Source organism: Urocampus carinirostris, chromosome 2 (assembly GCF_059441175.1).
Source record: "Urocampus carinirostris isolate Australia breed hairy pipefish chromosome 2, RoL_Ucar_1.0, whole genome shotgun sequence".
Classification (NCBI taxonomy): domain Eukaryota; kingdom Metazoa; phylum Chordata; class Actinopteri; order Syngnathiformes; family Syngnathidae; genus Urocampus; species Urocampus carinirostris.
The window spans coordinates 60,057,455-60,078,368 of NC_142350.1; the positions used below are offsets into that span (position 1 = coordinate 60,057,455).

Below are 20,914 nucleotides of genomic sequence, written 5' to 3' on the forward strand. Positions count from 1 at the left end.
GTTGTAGACAGCGAGAAAATATAGGTCAAGGAGCAAGGGCAGTAACGAGTCCAGAAAAGAGGTCGACAACAGGTATCAGGCAGGAAACAGGGCAAAACAGGTCGATGGCCGGGACGGAGGAGCAAAGCAGAAACAGGTCCAGAAACAGGTCCGCAACAGGTATCAGGCAGGAAAAAACTGGGCAGGATAATGTCGGATAGCACTAAGCTTGCCTAGTTGAGAGCATAGGTTCACAAAACGGTCTGACGCCGGTAACAGGGAGCCGGGGGGTTTAAAAAGTGGCAGGGACCCAATCAGCGACCAGGGCTGTTGGCGCCAAAGGAACGGGCACAAGTGCCTCGCATCAGTTATCATGAGACCCCTGATCTGACTCAAATACAGCACCTACATCAAGTAGTCACCATTGTTTAGAGTCATCCTGTGCCTCTCAGATGAGCCAGACCTTGGTATTGACCGGCAGCGGCATGTGACAATACTGATACCAGATCGAAAATCAAAGGGGAAAGACTATTTTGTTCCAAAATTTTGAGTATCACATCGTACAATACGCATTGGATTTCTTGTGGTTTTCATATTTTTGTCGAAAAACAAATACATAAAGATGACGTACTCTGCTTTTGTGACTTTTAAAGGCTTGAGGGCTCTTTGTCTGGTAAAAGACTTTGTGTTTTGTATATTTTATATCTATATTCAAATTGATTATGCTTAAATGAATAAATAACTAGATAAATGAAAAATGAAATTGTTCTTTCAAAAAATAACAAAATAAGTTAGATTAATATATAAATAAATTATTAAATGTAAGTGTTTCATTGAAAATACATGAATAAATGAACACATCAGTATTTACATATATTGACTGTCTACAATTACACATTTTTAATTTATATTTGTGTAGTTTCAGTCCAAGTTAGTTAATAGTTGATTGTAAATAGCTACCAGTGATTTTATTGTATATTTTCAGCGAAGATGAGTTAACGATTTGCATTTTCTTTAATTAGTGTGAAGAGTTAAATGTCTAAATGTTAAAGGTTCACTATGGAGTGAAAAAATAAGGTTATTATAATGTGGTAGAAAAATACATTTCCAATTAATTGTTTATTCATTTTCGTGCTCAATATTACATTATTATTATTGGTAATATATTAGCAACACCAAAACTCTGAAGAGCCGTTTGGGAGCCGACTCTTTTTAGTGAGCCCAGCCGAAAGATTCAGTTCTCAAAAAAGAGCTGGAACTCCCATCACTAAACACCGGCTTGATAGACAATTAAAAATAATGTGTTCAACGCGAATATCATGGAGCGGTATTTACCAAATTTATTTATTAATTTTGTTTATAATGGTTCAATGATTTAAATTGTTTGGTTTCTGTCACTTTTATCTAAAAGCAGGTAGTTAATGGCGCTTTTATCTGGTTTCTTTTCGTAAAAAGGGTAGGGTAAAACGTCATTTCACCACGTGACCAACCCGGAAGTCAACAAACCGGACGCCAATATGTAACTTTTAAAAACAAGAACGTTTCTCCGATTCGTAACTTGAGTAACGAGCTTATTAATGAAGAATTTCACCGCATGGTATCACCAGAAGCCTTCCGCTGAGAAAACAGCACATTTTCGCCGTTCTCGTTGGTTTTTTCCTTCCTTATCTGTCGATTGTATGTACAAAAATGAGAATTGATTCTCCTCTGTCGAGCGTCAACGTCGTGCTCGTCATGGCCTTTGGTAGTCTGGTAAGTCCAAATCTTTTTAAAAACAAACAAACTTTTTTGCTCTTTGCAAATATTTTGTTAATTCAAGTCTTCATCATAACTTAGTCATCATTCCTGGTAATGTTCAAACCTCATGTTGTTAGAAAATGATATAATGAAATTGTCTCATCTCATTAGCCGTACCGCTTATCCTCATTAGGGTCGCGGGGGGGCTGGAGCCCATCCCAGCCATCTCCGGGCAGTGGGCAGGGGACACCCTGAACTGGTTGCCAGCCAATCGCAGGGCACACAGGGACAGACAACTCATTCGCTCATTCACACCTAGGGACATACAAACTCCGCACAGAAGTCTGGATTTGAACCCACGACAGGTTCCCATGACATGAACTGTGCCGCCGTGCTGCCATAATGAAATTGTGAATATGTTTAATTGCTGTTTAAAGTGTCGATACAAATTGTTCAAACCTCATATTTTTTATTTGCTGCTAAAAGTGTCAATATAAATTGTTCAAACTAAACTAAAAATCATACACTTACCCAAGGTTGGGTAGGGTTACTTTAACTTGATTACTTTTAATTACTTTTGGATTACTCCAATACCAAATATGCTCATAAAAGACAAAAGAAACTAAAAATGAATCAAATGATGACTCACAACACGTGGTAAGCTTTATCTCCTGGCTTTGATCCCTTTGATCTCCGGCAAAAGTAACATAAAATGGGACAGAAACAAAATGAAAATAAATCCAAACAGCTTGCCAACATCATTTTTGCCGTTCCATGTATTCCGTTACTTGGTGTCACAAATAAACTTGACTTGACAAAACATCCAATTGACAGCAATGAGAAACTTCTCATCTCAAAATCTTAGTGCAGCATTGTTTTCTCTATTTTTAGGACTTACAATACTGAGATTGTGACTGACAATGTCGTATATACCAGATCACAGTATAGCGGGAGCATAATGTTTGTAACTTGTGAAAACAATGTTGGGTTTCAAAACTTTTGTGTGCCTCTTAATATTTTTTGTGCCCTTCTTGCTTCACCCTCAAGACAAAACAAATTAGATCACGGATGGAATCATTTTTCCTCGTTTTCCTTTATAGGTCTTTGTCTTGTTATTTATCTTTGTGAAAAGGCAAATTATGCGACTGGCCATGAAATCTCGTCGTGGGCCCCACGCTCCTATTGGTCACAATGCTCCTAAGGTAACAAGAGGTTAAGCATTAACGTGAGCCTCAATGTGCTGCTGCTCTATTTTGTTTTGTATGTTTGTTGCAGGAGCTTAGGCAAGAAATCGAAGCCAAACTGTGCCAGGTTCAGAAAATCAGCTTTGAGCCTCGTTTGCTTTCTCCAGAAGACAAGCGGCTCTATTCTGGTGTGTTTGTTAGATGCTGGCACACACTCATCATTTGTGAAAAAGAAATTCTCCGTTTTATCAATGTGGCTAATATATGTTGTGTTTATTCATATGCACATGGAAAAAGCCAACATAAGCCTTTGCGCACATGTTTCTCCAACCTGTATTCCGCTTCTTTTTGGCATTCGGTCGTGAAATCCTCCATAAGGGACAACGACGCAGTGCTCCTTACCACAACGCATGCGCTCTTTATGCAAAAACACTGCGGTGACATCTGAAAATATTCCAGATGACCTTCTGGAGGATAAATTAGTCAATTAGTTCCCTCGTCCCCCCACAATGATGACAAACTTCTCGCTAATTGTTGCTGTGGCAACCCTCAACAACAGTAAAAGTGTCGCTGTTAAATCTCATCTGTACTTTTCCACAATATCTTATGTGTTTTCTTTTCGCGTGCATTACTTTTCAGGAACATTTGCCTTTCCTGTGTTTAAGTCAGGTGTCTCAAAGTCAATTTACTTTAGGGCCATCGGTGGCGAATTAGGGCCACCTCATGGTTTTCCCACAACACACAATAATTCCGCTATTCTCCATTATAATTATTTTCCCCACACAAAATTAGCTTTCAAGATAAGAAACCTGTTCTCGGTTCACGGATACCTTAACCGCCAGGGTCCTGTATTGAGAATTAATAAAAAGATTAACTTAAATTAATTAATAATTAATTATTATTAATGTCCAAAGAACTTTTAAATTAAAATTAAAAATTAAATGAACTATTAAATTAATTAAATTGAAATTCAATTTAAACAGTCAAAGTAAATAATACTAAAATATATAACAATAAGGGCCATTAAAAAGACTTGGGAAACCAAATACAGTTATAAAGCAGAGAAATCAAATTACCGTAGTCAGAAGTCCCTAGGTGCGCTCTCTCTCTCTCTCTCTCTGTCTCTCTGTCTCTCTGTCTCTGTCTCTCTAGCTGTATCTCTGTCTCTCAAGCTGTATCTCTGTCTCTCTAGCTGTATCTCTTTCTTGTTCTTTCTTGTGCTTGAAATTGGAGCAGCCAGCCAAGTACAATGACTTTCAAATACCCCATTTAAAAAAATTTTCGAGCCTTGCCTTATGAATTCGCACGGAGGTAGCATGCATATGAAGCTTGCGCGGGCTGCACGTTACATTTTCACATAAAGGCGGGGGCTTCAAACTGTCGTCATGCGGGAATATAATTAGCCCCTCGGGTTGCGAGTTTGAGACCCCAGATTTAAGTGTTGTATGCAAACATGTTTTATTATTTTGTAAACAATGCTATTTGTGACAAAAGTCGCCATGTTTAATGGTCGTGTGATTTAAAACACTTAATTGATAACTTGAAGCTGCGTCTAGTGTGCAGTGGACAGCTCCGTCATAATGGCGCTGATTGCTGACCCGGTCTTGCTAATGTCGCTCCTTCTTTCCAGGGCTTAATGCACTTCTCTAAAGGTTTGCATTTGGAATTCAGTCTTATTCCCCATCTGTGTGTCTATTTGGCAGATAGCTGTGACTATCGGTACAGAATGAGAGCCCTCGATGCCATCAGAGACACAGGTCACTTAACAACCTTTTTCCTCACACAGTTATCAGTGGGCAGAAGTGAATTTTAGTACAAATGAACATCTGTGTTCTCAATTTTCTGTGCAGATTTCCCTTTTCGTGAGCTGGGGGGATCATCCAGCGCCGTGACAGGAAAACGATTCCGGACATGGCTTCTGCAGCTTAAAAATTCGCATTGTCTCTTCCGCGATGGGCAGAGTGGTCTGATCGACACGGTGCTAGATGGCTACTATAAAGCACGACACGGCGACAAGGTCAGCATATTTTTTCTTACTTTTTTAACAGGCCCTTTCATATGTCTGTAAACATTGTGATGTATCCAGCTCGGTAGCCTAGATCACAGGTGTCAAACGGGCAGCCCGCGGGCAGAATCAGGCCCGCGAGACAACACTCAGAGAAGCGCAAGAGAAAGAGAGCTGTAGGTTGAACTAGGTCCACTTGATGTTGCCAAAGCCAGGTGCCTCTCACAAACGCTGCACTTGTATTTCTCTCTCTCTAATCTCTCTTTTTCTCTCTCTCTCTCTCTCTCTTCCTCCATTTTTCTCTCACTCACTCTATCTCTCTCTCTTTCACTCTGTCTCTTTTTCTCTTTCTTTGTTCCTTTTTGTCTTTCTGTCATTTGACCTTCTTTTGCTCTCTCTTCATTTTTTCCTTTACTCTCTTTCTCTCTCTCTCTCTTGCTTTCCCCTTCTGTCTTTCCCCTTTCTCTCCTTCTCTCCTCTTTTTCTCTTTCTATTTCTCTTTGGATTTCATTCTTTCCCTTTCTTTCCCCCTCTCTCACTACTACTGTTTTTATCTCTTTTTCTCACGCTCTCTCTCTCTCTCTGTCTCTCTTTCTCTTTTTGTCCCACCCTCTGTACCTTTCTCTCCCTATCTTTCTCTTATTTCTTTCTCTTTTTTCTTTCTCTCTAATCTACTAAACCGGCCCCTGAGAGAATGTTTGTTCTATCGTGTGGCCCCTGAGCTTAAATGAGTTTGACACCCCTGGCCTAGATGGTAGGGCGCCCGCTCTGAGACTGGGAAGCCGCATACTGCATACTGTTCCGACACAAATTACGGATTATTTTTTTTACAGATTGATTGATTTTATTCTCATCAGAATTCCTAAATGTAGGGTGCATCGTTTGAGGTGTCGTTAAATATTTTCTCTATTACATTTATGTTAACAATGCACAACTGAGTTCAAAGAGCCCCTAAGCTTTAATTTCCAGTGCGCCTGTCTGTTTTTTTTTTACTTCTATCAGCTTGTTGGGGTTGGGACATATTAGATTGGAGAAACGGAGGTTGGGGGAGTGCTGGAGACAGACGTTATGCCCATCCCTGCAGTTTTTTATTTGTGTTTCCATTTGTAAGTGGGCCACAAAAATTGTGAAAGTGAGAGAAAGCCCGCTTCTAAATGCCAACCCAAACCCCCCAAAAGATGAAAAAAAGAGTTTATTCTTGCGCGTGCCTTGCCTTAAGTGTATTTAGTAAAAATAATCATGCTGCCCTCCAGTGGACTAACGTGAAATAGCACTCCAAACCGAACACCGTGGGGGAAATTATTCTTCAAGTCCTTACAGTTGAAGTAATGTTGCTTTTCATCTCCAAACAAGGATCCATCTCTGATAAAACTTTCTTTTTTTGGCAGCTCTTTTTGGGGTACAGTGATCTGTTGTTTATCGCGGGGTTTGGGTTCAAAACCTAGGCGAAATCCGTGCAGTCGAGACTTGGATTTTTTATCATTGTTATACAATTAAATGCACTACAGTACTGTGTATTGAAATCAATATAAACGCATAGCCTCTATTGACAAGGACACACACACACACAAAGTCCAATGAGGCTATGATAAATGCCCTCAGATAAGATACACTGACTTCCTAGAGAAAAAATGGGGAGGTTAAAAATTAACCCAGTTTGGGTCAAATGTGGACATATCCACGGCTTGAATTTTTCAAAAAAGTGAAGATTGACACACAAATGGAATGTTTTTCAGCATTTGTGAAATAAAGTAATAGATGATGCATAAGTACAGTATTAAAACTGCAAAGTTAATTCTTCAGGGTTTGTATGGGTACTTGAAACCCTTAAACGCCTCAAATTTAACGTTGTGTTTTCAAGGATTAAAAAGAGCTTGAATTTTGGGTGGAGTGCTAGGAAATGCTTGATATTGTTGCCATGGTTCTCCACAATCCGTCTTAAAAATGAGTCAGACACTGCCATCTGTTGGCTTCGATTTACCATTGTTCTTGGGATCAAGAGATCGCAGGTTCGGCTCCCTGCTCCTCCGTGTTGTATGTCGAAGTGTCCTTGGGCAAGACACTGAATCCCTAATGCCCCCAATAAGCAGGTTGGCGCCTTGCATGGCTGAATGGTCGCTATTGGTGTGTGAGTGTGTGTGTGAATGCTTTGAGAAGCCTTCATTGACTTGAAAAGCGCTATATAAATGCAGACCATTTACCATATAATTTCATTCATAATAACTGGCCAACAGACAAAAGTACAAAATAAAAACTACTGCATGCAGCTGTTTGACGAGTGAATGTAAAAACGTTCTATGTACATACGAAAAGGGGACATGCAAGGACAAGCAAATCGAATTATTTGAATGAAATTCTGTCTCAAAGTCCAGTCGTGTTGAACTCTTGAGAATGAGGCGCAATTTTAGGAGGTACTTCCAACGTCACGCCATATTGTTGTGGCCTGCGAAAAGGGAAAACGGTCTCGTCAATAAAACCAAAAATATGGCAATGTCTTTGTGAGTGTTTGGCAGGGGCACCTGAGAGCATGTCCTTCAAAGCCCAGCGCAGTGATGAAAATATTGATGAGGACGGTGAAGAAGACGAGAACGGTCGCTATGTTGTTCATGGTGTTCAACTTGGCGTGTTTGCGCACGTCATTCAGGTCGTACTTTACTGTGGCAACCCAGACAAAGAAAAACAAAACAATTACAAACAGGGTTGGGTAGGGTTACTTTAACTGGATTACTTTCAATTACTTTTGGATTACTCCAATACCAAATATGCTAATAAAAGACAAAAGAAACGAAATATGAATAAAAGTATGACTCACAACACGTGGTAAGCTTTCTCTCCTGGCTTTGATCTCTTTGATCTCCGGCAAAACTAACATAAAATGCGACAGAAACAAAATAAAAATCAATCCAAACCGCTTGCCAACATCATTTTTGCCGTTCCATGTATTCCGTTACTTCCCAAGCCTGCACAAAATTTTATAATTTTATTCATATTTAGTTTCTTTTGTCTTTTATTAGCATATTTTGTATTGGAGTAATCCAAAAGTAATTGAAAGTAATCAAGTTAAAGTAACCCTACCCAACCCTGCTCGTCCGTTCTTGATTTCCCCGTTTGTCTCCTGCTACGACCCGTTTTTTGACCCCGACCACGTTTTGATCTCCCGTTCCGGCTAACGACCCGTTTTTTGACCCCAACCATGTTCCTATCTTCTGTCCCGGCTATTGACATGTTTTTCTGTCTAACTAAGCTAAGATCTCCCGTTCCGGAGATCCACTTCCGCATTCAGAACACGTTCCGATCCCGTGACCAGCTTGCTTCCCGCGTCCAGCGAGCACCGTATCGCTGGCGCTGCCTTTCCTCTATATGTTACTCCCCAAGCCTGCACAAAATGTAGTCATTTTATTCATATTTTGTTTCTTTTGTCTTTTATTCGCATATTTGGTATCGGAGTAAATCAAAAGTAATTGAAAGTAATCCAGTTAAAGTAACCCTACCGAACCCTGATTACAAATACAGGAAGATTTGCCAAACCCCAAACAGGTTGCAGTTACTTGCCAATAAAAACAAGCAGGAGGCCCACGATGACTTGCAATGTGATGGACACACAGAGCAAGACGACCAGAGGGATGTAGAAGCGATAATGAGGCCCCACGTAGAGAACTGTCTTTAGCTGTGACGAGTTAGCCATCAGTAAGGCCACGTCCAGCATGCTCTGAGCCGCGCTCTTCTTGGTGGCGTAGTGATTCAAGTTGAGGGTCCGTTGCACTTTGCCGGACTGGGAAGTCAGGACCTGTGGACTTCTTTTGGTTAGCTTACAATGAGCATCCATCCTTCCTTCTTGCCATTTATCAGTGTCTGAAACTCGTGACAAGAAGTTAGCGGACACCAGGGCAGTCAACTCTAAAAAATTACCTGCCTTTCCATAATGTTGCCTGCCCCATTTTTCACAACTTGAAACACAATCAAGACGACTCATCGCAAAAAAAATCATCGTTGCAAAGTATTAAGGATTGATAATCAGAATATATAACAGAACAACACTTTAAAATTAAGTTTAGTATAAATCTACTTATATCATTCATTGCTTGTACTATGTACCTGTATTTACTCATCTTCATTCATGCAATGTTAGCGTTCCTTTGTCTGCTACAAGCCACATGAACTCCTCTTTCCACGTTGCTTCTAATGTACGTTTACATTTTGAAGCGTCGTAAATTTTGGTAGCTTCTTTTGAATATTTCTTCTAGGGCTGAGGTTTTGGCTTGATTCCTAACCACTTCTCCATTTTTCTTGTGTTCTCAGTGCGTCTATTTTGGAAAATGATATGCAAATGCACGACCTAATAACGCTCGGGAGAGTCCGGAAGCACGAAGTTTTTCAATGCAGGCTTCTGATTGGCTGCCGAGTATGCAAATTGCCAAACGAATCGAAATTTCCAAACCGAACGAAGATTTCGAAATCGAAATAAAGCAAACGTTTGTAACAAGCTACCATTCCATCCTGTCTAAAGTTTTACTGCTTTTATACCTCTCTTCCTTAATCTCTTTTATCTAACCATGTATTAATCAACCCACCCTTCCTAGTTAACTTTTACATCCTCACTTTTTAACCTGTCAAGTTGATGTAAAAAATTCTATGTACTTACTAAAAAAAGGACATGCGAATACGTGTCAATCATGTCATTGTTTATAGCAGTGAATATTCTCAACATGCCAAAGCAGGAAACATGTTTGCTTTTCTGGGTCAACCATGAGAACAGTGGAAGATAGTTTTCATCCATCCATCCTTTCATCCATTTTCTGCACCTTTTATTTTCACTAGGGTCGCGGGGTGCTGGAGCCCCTACTCAGCCATCTGCGGGCAGTGGGCAGGGGACACTGAACTGGTTATCTGCCAGTTGCAGGGCACACAGAGACAGACAACCATTTACACATTCATACCTAGGGACAATTTAAATGTTTTGGGATGTGGAAGACAGAGTTTCTAGATAAAACCCACACAGGCATGGGGAGGACATGCAAACTCTGCATGGGGAGGCCAGTAGACGTATTTGAATCCCGGATCTGTGGGAGCTGATGCGCTAACCACTCAGCAGCCGTGCTGTTCGATAGTATTTATTCATTCATTTTCCAACCGCTTTATCCACACGGAGGTCACCCATTCCAACTAGCTTATATATTAGGTACTTCATACCTGCCTCTCTACCATCATTCTTCCAGCCTTTATTCCTTACTTCCTTAAAAAACACCTACATTCATTCTTGCATAACTTCCTTTGTTCTTTTATGCTTTCTTTTTTCAATACTCCCTTATTTGCTCTCTTTCTTTCCCGCTTTCATTCTTTACTTCGATCTATCCAGAATCAATTCAATCAATCCTTCAATCTGTCCTTCCAGCCATCCTACTATCAGCTCTTCCTTCCTTCCTTCCTTCCTTTGTTCATTCGATCAGTCTTTAATTGCTATTGTTTTTTAAATAAACTGAAGCATATAACAGATAAGTCACGTCAAGTCATAATTATTTGTATAGCCCTTAATCAGAAAAATATCTCAAAGGAATGCACAGGATTACAATGGCACCATTGCCTGATCTTAAACCAACATGCGGGCAAGGGAAAACTCAAAACCTCAGCATGAGGAAAAAAGAAACATTGAGAAGGGGCCTCACAAGTGGTATTCCCCCTTCCAGGATGACCAGGGTGGAACAGATTTAGCATTGAGTCACAGGACACAAACATAGTAAACATCAATAAAAGAGAACACTAGGTAAGTGGGCTGGGATATCAAGGAGGTTGCTTGTTTATTTCATCACAAGCACTTACTGTACATGTGTAGCGAAGAGTCTCAGAAAGGAGTGGCACACACGCATGTGAGTGCTGACTCATCTTGTCAAAGAACTAATCCTTTACACTGACGCAGTTTCCCCAACTCTTGTATCTTACCCATAACCATGTTCTTTGGACAACAACTGTGAAACATGGAAAGTCCTATATCCCAATATAAGAGAAAATAAAGCAAAACAAAATAGTTTTGTTGTGTTTGTTCACACACCCAAACACATTTAGAAGCAAACACAGATAGAAAGGCCCGAGGCATTTTAGGTGTGTGTATTCACAAAACTCAGGTTACACAGGTGGGTGTGACATGACACTGGAACTAGAACTTTCTTTGAGTAACAATGATCTCGTTCATCTCAAAATATCAGAAGACATAACTTCACATAACTCTTTGCCGATCCAGCATTCTTTTAGAACGTCATCTTTCTATCTATCTATCTATCTAGACATCTAGACATCTATCTATCCAGACATCTATCTAGAGATCTATTTTTCTATCTATCTAGACATCTATCTATCTAGACATCTATCTATTTATCTAGACGCCTATCTATCCAGACATCTATCTAGACACCTATCTTTCTATCTATCTAGACATCTATCTAGACATCTATCTAGACATCTATCTAGACATCTATCTAGACATCTATCTAGACATCTATCTATTTATCTAGACATACATCTATCAATCCATCTATCTAGACACATATCTATCTATCTATCTATCTATCTATCTAGACATCTATATAGACATCTAGACATCTATCCATCTCTATCTAGACATCTGAGCATCTATCTATCTATCCAAACATCTATCTAGACACCTATCTATCTATCTATCTATCTATCTATCTATCTATCTATCTATCTATCTATCTATCTATCTATCTATCTATCTATCTATCTATCTATCTATCTATCTATCTATCTATCTATCTATCTATCTATCTATCTATCTATCTATCTATCTATCTATCTATCTATCTATCTATCTATCTATCTATCTATCTATCTATCTATCTATCTATCTATCTATCTATCTATCTATCTATCTATCTATCTATCTATCTATCTATCTAGACATATATCTATCTAGACATATATCTATCTAGACATATATCTATCTATTTATCTAGACATCTATCTATCCAGACATCTATCTAGACATCTATCTTTCTATCTACCTAGACATCTATCTAGACATCTATCTATTTATCTAGACATATATCTATCAATCCATTTATCTAGACATCTATATAGACATCTAGACATCTATCCATCTCTATCTATCTATCTGGACATCCATCTATCTAGACATCAGGACATCTATCTAGACATCTATCTATCTAGACATCTATCGATCTATCTAGGCATCCATCTATCTAGACATCTATCGATCTATATATCCATCTATCTAGACATCTACTTTTCTATCTAGACATATATCAATCCATCTATCTAGAGATCTATCTATCTCTATCTCTCTATCTAGACATCTACCTATCTATCCATCTAGACATATATCTATCTATCCATCTATCTAGACATATATCTATCTATCTATCTATCCAGACATCTATCTATCTAGACATATATCTATCTATTTTTCTAACTAGACATATATCTATCTATCTAGATATCTATCTATCCAGACATCTATCTATTTATTTATCTACACATCCATCTATCTATCTATATATCTTTCCATCTATCTTCTTACCTCTACGTCGTTAGGTTTATTGAGAGCGATGGCCTCACCGTTGAGCGAGCGTTCTGTGTCCATGTCGAGATTCGTTTTTCTTGCTGTTTTCGCTTAAAGTATGACAAAGGAAGATTACTGCTGGAAGTAAAGCACACGGGAGAAAACTAATCTCGCTAGACAGGAAGAGCGAGTCAATGGTTACATTGAGAAGAGCGACATGCTCACTGTAGTAAGGAAAGTCGAAGTGTCAAATAAATAGTGCACATGTTTTAACCCTTCCTCCAAGGACGTGACCACGCCCATTACTATTGGTACAGATCACACATGACAAAGTTAAGGCCTGAAGGCCCACTTCATTCCACAACATAATATTATGTGGTTCGGAAATGCCAGTTATGCGTCACCTTCTTGACTTGTCTGGGTCTCTTTTATAGAAAACAGTTACCTGGTTTTTCATTGAGAATAAAAGAGAAGTGTAAACCTATAAACATGTGTCCACCAATTTTTTTAGTAATATGTCAATATGATTTTCCAATCACGGTGGCTTTCTGACTGAAGATGTGCAAAACATATGGAGTCCTACTCATAAAGACTTGTGGCTGTGATAGTCAAGTCTAGTCATGTTTATTTGTATAGCCCTTAATCACAAACAGTCTCAAAGGGCGGCACAGACCACGGATTATTGCAAACTATAGACTATTATTACACCATCCCCTGATCTAAAACCTACATGAGGGCAAGGAAAATTTCAAAAACCTCAACATGAGAAAAATGAAGAAACCTTGAGGAAGGACCGCACATGAGGTCACCCCCCTTCCAGGATGACCAGGCTGCAATGGATGTTGCAATAACAAATAATACAGAGATATTGTCAACATAAAATATAGGTTATTCATATGCTATAGAATAGAAGTGCGTTTTAAGCTTTGATTTAAACCACTGAGGTTGCAGGGAAGAGCGTTCCACAGCACCGGGGCCCGAACAGAGAACGTTCTTGAACCTGCGGATCTCTTCTTGGCTCTTGGGAACACTAGTAGACCAGCATTTTCAGAGAGAAGTCTCCGGACCGGAACATAGGGCGAAATTACATCTGAAAGAGATGAGGGAGCAAGTCCATGCATGATTTTGTATACTACCAACAGAACCTTAAAATCAGATCTTAAGCTAACAGGGAGCCAATGCAGGTTAGCTAAAATCGGGGTAATGTGATCAAACTTTCTTGTCTTAGTTAAAAGCCTCGCTGTAGCATTTTGTACCAGCTGAAGGCTCTTTATTTTGGACTTAGGGAGACAGGAGAGTAGTGCATTACAGTAATCGAGACGGGAGGTAACAAACGCCTGAATTATAATCTCCGCATCCGACTGAGACAGCATAGGTCGAATTTTAGCAATGTTACGAAGATGGAAAATTGCTGTTCAAGTAATATTCTTAACGTATGTTTGAATGGACAGATTTGGGTCAAATATGACACCTAAAGCCGCCATGTCGTGCATCTGTACAGACATTTGATATGTGACGTATTCACATGGTCTTTAGAAATCTCTTCCCGTATGCGTTGAATCTACTTATTAAAAAAGACCATAAAGTCATGGGGTGAATGGGTAGAACTATTTGGAATAATCTGTTGCCTCATTAGCGATGCTACAGTGTCGAAAAGGATTTTAGGGTTATTCTTTTGTACCGCAATCACCTTCGAAAAATAGGCTGATTTTGCAGAGGCAAAGGCTGCTTTATACTTCAACAAGCTGTCACACCAGGTTTGATGGAAAACCTCAAGCTTGGTAGTGGCAAAAGGAGCATGTTGTGCCGCTTATCCACTTGGGTCGTAGGGGCACCATTTCCTGTGGTGTGTCTTGGGCAAGTACAGCCCAGTGGGGCGCATCTCTCTCCAGGCCAACAAATGTTTCTGCCCGTTATGTTTTGCGACAGTATTTAAAAGCTCTAAGGACCGATCATAACGAAAAGCAAAACCGCTTTAAGGGGCTCGTGTTGGCCACAAAACAGGCTGTTCGCTGTCCATGTTCTCGCTGCTCGTGTTTCACCATCACTTCCGGTTGAGCTTTAAGGTTGCGACATTCCCTTTCCGGTAAAATTTGAGATGGGAAAGTGTTTTGGGATTAGTAAATGTGCTTTTTGTCTTCTCAAGTTGGATTTAGGGCTAATAACTCTACTGAGACAGCCCTGGTTAAGGTAACCAATGATCTTCTACTGGCAATGGACTCTGGCGCTTCATTACTGTTGTTGCTGCTGGACTTTAGTGTTGCCTTTGACACTGTGGACCATACTAGAACGGTTAAAAAAATGGATTGATCTCTCAGGAACTGTCCTCTTATGGTTCAGATCCTACCTCTCAGATAGGACGCATTGTGTTAAATATGGTGAAATGACATCTGAGCCATTTGTAAGCTTAAGTTGTGATTTTAAGGTTCTGTTGGTATGAAAAATCATGCATGGACTTGCTCCCTCATATCTCTCAGATACAATTTCCCTCTATGTTTCGGTCTGGAGCTTTTGCACCTAAAATGCTGGTCTACTCTTGATCCCAAGAGCCAAGAAGAGAACCACAGGTTCGAAAGCCTTCTCCATCTGAGCCCTGGTGTTGTGAAATACTCTGCCACCTGAGATTTGATCTGAAACCTCAGTGGAACTGTTTAAATCTAGGCTTAAAACAAACTTCTATTCTATAGCTTATGAATGACCTATATTTCACGTTGACAATATCTGTGTATTGTTTGTCAATACAACATCTGTTGCAGCCTGATCAGCCTGGAAGGGGGATTACCTTATGTGCTGTCCTTTCTCGAGGTTTCTTCATTTTCCTCATGTTGAGGTTTTTCCTTGCCCTCATGTAGGTTTTAGATCAGGGAATGGTGTCATAATAGTCTGTAGTTTGCAGTAATCTGTTGTCTGTGCAGCCCTTTGAGACTTTTTGTGATTAAGGGCTATACAAATTACCATTACTAGACTTGCACCTCTTGGCCACGGTAGTTTGAAAATGATGTGTAAAAGAGGCTTGAAAATCCCTGCTCCTGCCACAAGGCGTTCCGATGAGCAGGGGATTTTACACATTTACACATAACTTTAAACAAAACCTAAAAAAAAAAAAAAACTCTAATGAAAATATATCATGCGGAAAATTACCATCAAAATTAGGTGCTTAAAAAAGTCCCCACTTTTTTTTCCTAATGTCAACATTTTCATTGCACAAAGTCCCCCCTAACGCCTATTACCAAAGACACACGCGCACAAAATCTGGATTTATAAATTAGTTAAGATGACCAATAACTACTGTCTTTGGGACTCTTTAGCCAATCAGAATCCAGAACACGACGCACTACACAAATCTGTGAAGTAGCCTGAAAAGTAAACTCTCTGTGATTGCCCTTGAAGGATTTTATACGTTTGACTATAAAGGATTTGATACGATTGACTACAAATTACATTTAATGCAATAGATATTTACTGACTGTGCCTTTATTCACTGAACAGTAAATGATCAGGGCAGGCTGGTGGAGGATGTTGTTTACAGAACGGAACGTACCGCTAATAAGATAATCAGCACATCCAGGCCCTGATGACGTAGAAACGCTCGGTGTTGTTTTGAGTACCCCAGACATCGGGACGCTCGTCTACGAGATGGTGAAGCCCAGGGGGCTTCCTTGGCACGCCCATGGGAGGAGCTGGCACACCATTATGTGGGGAGAAGATACCCAATAGGGAAAAGCTAAAGGACTTCAGAAGAAGGCTTCACACAGACTCAAACGTCACTAATTCGGCCGTTTTAGATGGAGTACACTTAAATTGTCAGGGAAATTAAATCTACCCCCGGCTTTCCTGTACATTTGTCCCTCAAGAAACGAGCGCGCATAAATTGTTGGGTGAATGTAGGTTGTGTTTGGTTAATGGAGTCAGATAACTCATTCGAACAATTTGGTAAACGGTACATTTTGATATTTAATTCCAACTATAACTATAACTGCACAATGTCCCGCATGAAATTGCAGGCTTTCGGCGAAGCAGAACTCGGTAAATACCAGGAGGCTCTCACAGAACTGGCCTGCGCGTGAGTAAACGGCGATGATCTTACCAGGGGCTGAACTTTAATTACAATTCAGTAGCAACGTTTTTCTCCACGCTTGTGGTTTCAGCGTCAAGAGCCAGAGCAGAAGCAGCAGCAACAGTAGCTCGGCCGGCCTGCACCACCAGACCGCCGCCAGGGACTTGACCCCCGTGGCCGCCCCGGAGACTTTAAGCCCCTCCCCTTCCTCTTCTCGGCCTCACCTGACGGCGACGCAGCAGCGCATCAAGAGGACCAGGAATCTTTTGGAGCTCAAGAGTTTTAAAGACAAGTACAACACTCTTGACAGCACGTTGTGAGGTGGCGCCGCCTGCTGGCTTTTTAGGGCCCGCATGTTTTCATTTCCCGTATTTTCCGCTTCATAACGCGCACCTAAAAACCCCAAATTGGTTCGAAATTTTAACCTTATAACCCGGTGCGCCTTATATACTGCAAAATACGGTGGATATGAATAGAAACGCATACAATAATATTTACACGTGTGGGTATCTACACAAAGTCTTACGATATATTAATGCAGTTGAGCAATAATTGATTGATCTAAAAACATTGCTGACCACAATCGCAAACCATTTAAGGCAACGGGAAACGAACCCGGGCCGCGGCGAAGATTGTGCCGACACTTACCCACTAGATCAAAGGTCTCCAACCTTTTGCAAGCTGAGAGCTACTTTTTGTTACTAATAATGCAAAAGGATACCAAGTTTGGTCAAATAACTTCTTATGTTATTACCAGGGTTGGGCAGGGTTACTTTAACTGGATTACTTTCAATTACTTTTGGATTACTCCAATACCAAATATGCTAATAAAAGACAAACGAAACTAAATATGAATAAAATGATGACTCACAACATGTGGTAAGCTTTCTCTCCTGGCTTTGATCTCCGGCAAAACTAACATAAAATGCGACGGAAACAAAATGAAAATAAATCCAAACAGCTTGCCAACATCATTTTTGCTGTTCCGTGTATTCCGTTACTCCCCAAGCCTGCACAAAATTGAGTCATTTTATTCATATTTAGTTTCTTTTGTCTTTTATTAGCATATTTGCTATTGGAGTAATCCAAAAGTAATTGAAAGTGATCCAGTTAAAGTAACCCTACCCAACCCTGGTTATTACTATGTTGTAACTTTGTTATTACCTGGTTGATTACTGGAAGTAGAATTAAATAGATAACTAGATACTCACAATAACCCATTTTTCTCTACTATTTCTAGAACAGGTCTCCGGGCATCTCCGCTATCCCTAGGTGATACAGATCACGTACGAAAGATATGAATAAACGCAAAAAAGCGCCACAAAATGTATCTGATGATAATTTGGACCAAAACCATCAAGATTCTCTAAACAGTTCAACAACAGCATTGAATTTACTTAGATTAAGATTTTAGGTGAATTTTACAGAATTGTTAAGGGGTTAAATTTCAGGAAACAGTGCCCTCTCCTGGGGAGCTTTGTTAGTGTCGCTGTCTAGAAATCTTTGAAAAAAACGCAGTGTCTTGCGATGACAAAATCGCATTATGTCACATCACAATATCCGTTAGATTTCAGTTAATCGTGCAGCCCTAATCTGTATCACTAGTTGTCAAAAAGGTAGGTGCCGGCTCTGTCACCGCCACAACCCGGATTCTATTCCCGTTGCATATAAGGTTTATGATCTTTGTCAGCGCAAATACAGTAGCTCTTCCTGTAGGTTTATATATATGACGAATTACTAGTTTATGGGGGGTGCTCCCTATAATCCTTTTTGGTCTCATGGTGCGAAAAATACGTATTTTTCTCCCTAGGTAGAGCCTTTCTAGGATCCATAATCCTAAAACTGATTTAAAGTTACTAACCTGTCTTTTTCTACAACAAAAACAGATTACAGCAATGATTGTGCTTTTTTTATGGAAAGCAAATTCCGATATGAATATTGTATTGTAGTCTTAATATATTCAATCAAGTGCAAAATATTTTCTGGACCCTGGGTCGCCGTTGAATAACCCCGAGGTGTCCCCAAGCCACATTTTTGAAAACCAATCGCCTATCCCTTCTGACTTTGGACACTTTTGCCTGAATTGAGCGCAGGGTCCACTTTGGACCAGTAATCATAAAGACAAAAAAAGGACTTCATGGTTAAAAGTTTTGACTATTGAAGTAAATGGTAAATGTTCTGCTTTTATATCGCACTTTTCAAGTCAATGAAGACTTCCCAAAGTGCTTTACAATGTGCTTCACACTTACCCATTCACACACACACTCACACACCAATAGGAAGTCAGCCATGCAAGGCGCCTACCTGCTTATTTGGGGCATTAGGGATTCAGTGTCTTGCCCAAGGACACTTCGACATATAACACGGAGGAGCCGGGAATCGAACCTTGATCCCAATGATGATGAGAACTCTACGTCCTGAGCTAATGCCGCCCTAAAGATGTTTACATTTTCTGCATGTACGCCGTCAAACGTTTACATATTAATTTTGCTGAATAATGTGTTATTATGAGGTAGTATTACGCACACCCTGTCAAAGAGACATACAAAAAAAAAGTTGTACGCTTTTAATATTTTTTTATTCGAGAAATCTTGAATTTTAAGGAAACGTTTTTATGATGATTTCGAAACAAAAGCAATAGTATTTTTAAGCAAGCGAACAAACCCTAAAGAGTAGTTTGTGTTCAGACAATTGATCTTTTCAGGTGATATTTAAGCACAGGTTTACATAGGACATAAAGCAACTATTGTGCCTCATTTTTACATAGTTTTTCTTTATTTTCAAAATGAAAAATGTGGATTTTCTGCCTGAGATTTCATTATAATTTTTGATTGATCAACACTGAAGAAACATTGCATTGGGACAGTGAAAATAAGTGTGTAAATAAAGGCCATGGCTTACTGGAAAGATGTCCTCTGGTCTGATGAGACAAATATTCATCGATTTGGCTTAGATTTTGTGAAGCATGTGTGGCCGCAATCAGGTGAGGAGTACATTCTGTTTGCGTCGTGCCTAAAGTGTCAAGCATGGTGTTGGGAATATCATGGTTTTGGGCTGCATGAGTATAACTGGAATTATGGAGTTGCATTTCATTAAGGGAAACACATGTACTGTGTAATACTGGAGCAGATAATGATCACTTTCCTCCAGAAATTGGGTCGCAGGGCAATGTCCTCAAATACGATGACCAAGGGTCTTCTGAAGGGGCTAAGGGTAAAGGGGATGGACTGGCCAAGCATGTCTCCAGATCTACACCCAATAGAGCATCTTTGGAATATCCTCAATCGGAAGAAGGAGAAGCACAAGATCTTGAATATCCCCCAGCTCAGTCATGTTGTCAGGAGTGAAAGAGCATTCCCGTGAAAATTTGTGAGTCTCTGGTCAAATCCGTGGCCAGGAAGATTAAAGTGGTACATTCCATTTCATTTACTCGTTTCAGGCAGTTATAATCTTTGCATACACACACATGTTCTGCAAAATCATAGTGGCCACACAAAATAGTGAACTTTAGGAACTTTCACTTCATGGTGTACTCACTTTTGTTACTTATGGCTATATCTTGAGTTTTTGAAAAGGAAAACAAACATTTACACTATAAGCTTTACACAAGACTACTTTTCATTGTGTCAAAGCGATGTTTTTTCAGTTTTAAATCTCAAAAATATGAATACACCCCCTCTCAAAAGAGTGATACCTGAATTTAGGAGTAGATTTTCCTTTTTTTTTTTTAAATGAGTGGCTTTTTTTCCCCCCTCTGAACCGATATGATACCTCGCACATGCAACTTTTGCCTTAGTATTGCAAGAATTAGGGCTGTATGTATTTATGAAGTCGGCTTGACCAAAACGAGTTACGATGCCACGCGGGGAAGAAGACAATCAGTGTTTATTGCACAAAACAAAGACTAGCATGACAACTGTTACGTCACTTTTACTGAAACGTGTGTACTTCTTTTTATTTTTTGCCATTTTAAGCCTTAAATTGATGATTCACTAAAGCCATTTGTCGATTTTGATTCTTCGTGATATGATTTTATTGCTATTGTTTTTGATTCATCCTGAATGTAACATGGTTCTTTTAATAAATTTGTTATTCAGAAATCTACTGTAACGTTTGAAATATAATATGTTGTGATTTCAATATAATTTGCCAAATAAAACTGACCTTTATTGTCTTTTTAGGTGTTTTTTTTTCTACCCCGTTTGGGTAGTGTGCGGAGGAATCCCAGCAGAGGGCGCTCCTGAGCTTTGATTGGATCGTAGGGACATTGTTTCCACCACGTGAGAAAAAACAATAACAATTCAGTGCAGTAATCAAATCATGTTTATTTGTATAGCCCTTTTTTACAAGAAGTCTTAAAGGGCTGCACAGACCACAGACTATTGCAAACTACTTTTTCTCTCTCTTCTTTTCCCCTC

At 39.7% G+C, this 20,914-nt stretch overlaps 2 protein-coding genes across 2 annotated transcripts; one reads left to right on the forward strand and one right to left on the reverse strand.

Moving 5' to 3' along the window:
* The first annotated feature begins 1,348 nt into the window (after nucleotides 1-1,348).
* Nucleotides 1,349-20,670, forward strand: ltap1 (lipid transport auxiliary protein 1). The gene is made up of 7 exons (XM_088327375.1): nucleotides 1,349-1,731; nucleotides 2,817-2,918; nucleotides 2,992-3,088; nucleotides 4,604-4,657; nucleotides 4,751-4,917; nucleotides 16,444-16,502; nucleotides 16,588-20,670. Exons 1-7 carry the CDS (start codon nucleotides 1,669-1,671, stop codon nucleotides 16,814-16,816), a joined length of 771 nt encoding a protein of 256 aa, XP_088183501.1. The 5' UTR covers nucleotides 1,349-1,668; the 3' UTR covers nucleotides 16,817-20,670.
* Nucleotides 7,102-12,678, reverse strand: LOC148372785 (ninjurin-1). The gene is made up of 4 exons (XM_088327376.1): nucleotides 12,458-12,678; nucleotides 8,458-8,692; nucleotides 7,425-7,560; nucleotides 7,102-7,348 (listed from the first exon to the last, which is right to left on the reverse strand). The coding sequence occupies exons 1-4, from the start codon at nucleotides 12,518-12,520 to the stop codon at nucleotides 7,267-7,269; spliced, it is 516 nt and encodes a 171-aa protein (XP_088183502.1). The 5' UTR covers nucleotides 12,521-12,678; the 3' UTR covers nucleotides 7,102-7,266.
* Nucleotides 20,671-20,914: the final 244 nt, after the last annotated feature.

What these genes read in the sequence shown, in the direction of transcription:
- ltap1 (XM_088327375.1), top strand. Translation starts at nt 1,669, where the DNA reads ATGAGAATTGATTCTCCTCTGTCGAGCGTCAACGTCGTGCTCGTCATG. An exon ending in TTGGTCACAATGCTCCTAAG is followed by an intron (nt 2,919 to 2,991) that starts GTAACAAGAGGT and finishes TGTTTGTTGCAG; the next exon opens with GAGCTTAGGCAAGAAATCGA. An exon ending in AAGCACGACACGGCGACAAG is followed by an intron (nt 4,918 to 16,443) that starts GTCAGCATATTT and finishes ATGAAATTGCAG; the next exon opens with GCTTTCGGCGAAGCAGAACT.
- LOC148372785 (XM_088327376.1), bottom strand. Translation starts at nt 12,520, where the DNA reads ATGGACACAGAACGCTCGCTCAACGGTGAGGCCATCGCTCTCAATAAA. An exon ending in ATAAACCTAACGACGTAGAG is followed by an intron (nt 8,693 to 12,457) that starts GTAAGAAGATAG and finishes AGAAGTCCACAG; the next exon opens with GTCCTGACTTCCCAGTCCGG. An exon ending in TTTGAAGGACATGCTCTCAG is followed by an intron (nt 7,349 to 7,424) that starts GTGCCCCTGCCA and finishes CCCTTTTCGCAG; the next exon opens with GCCACAACAATATGGCGTGA.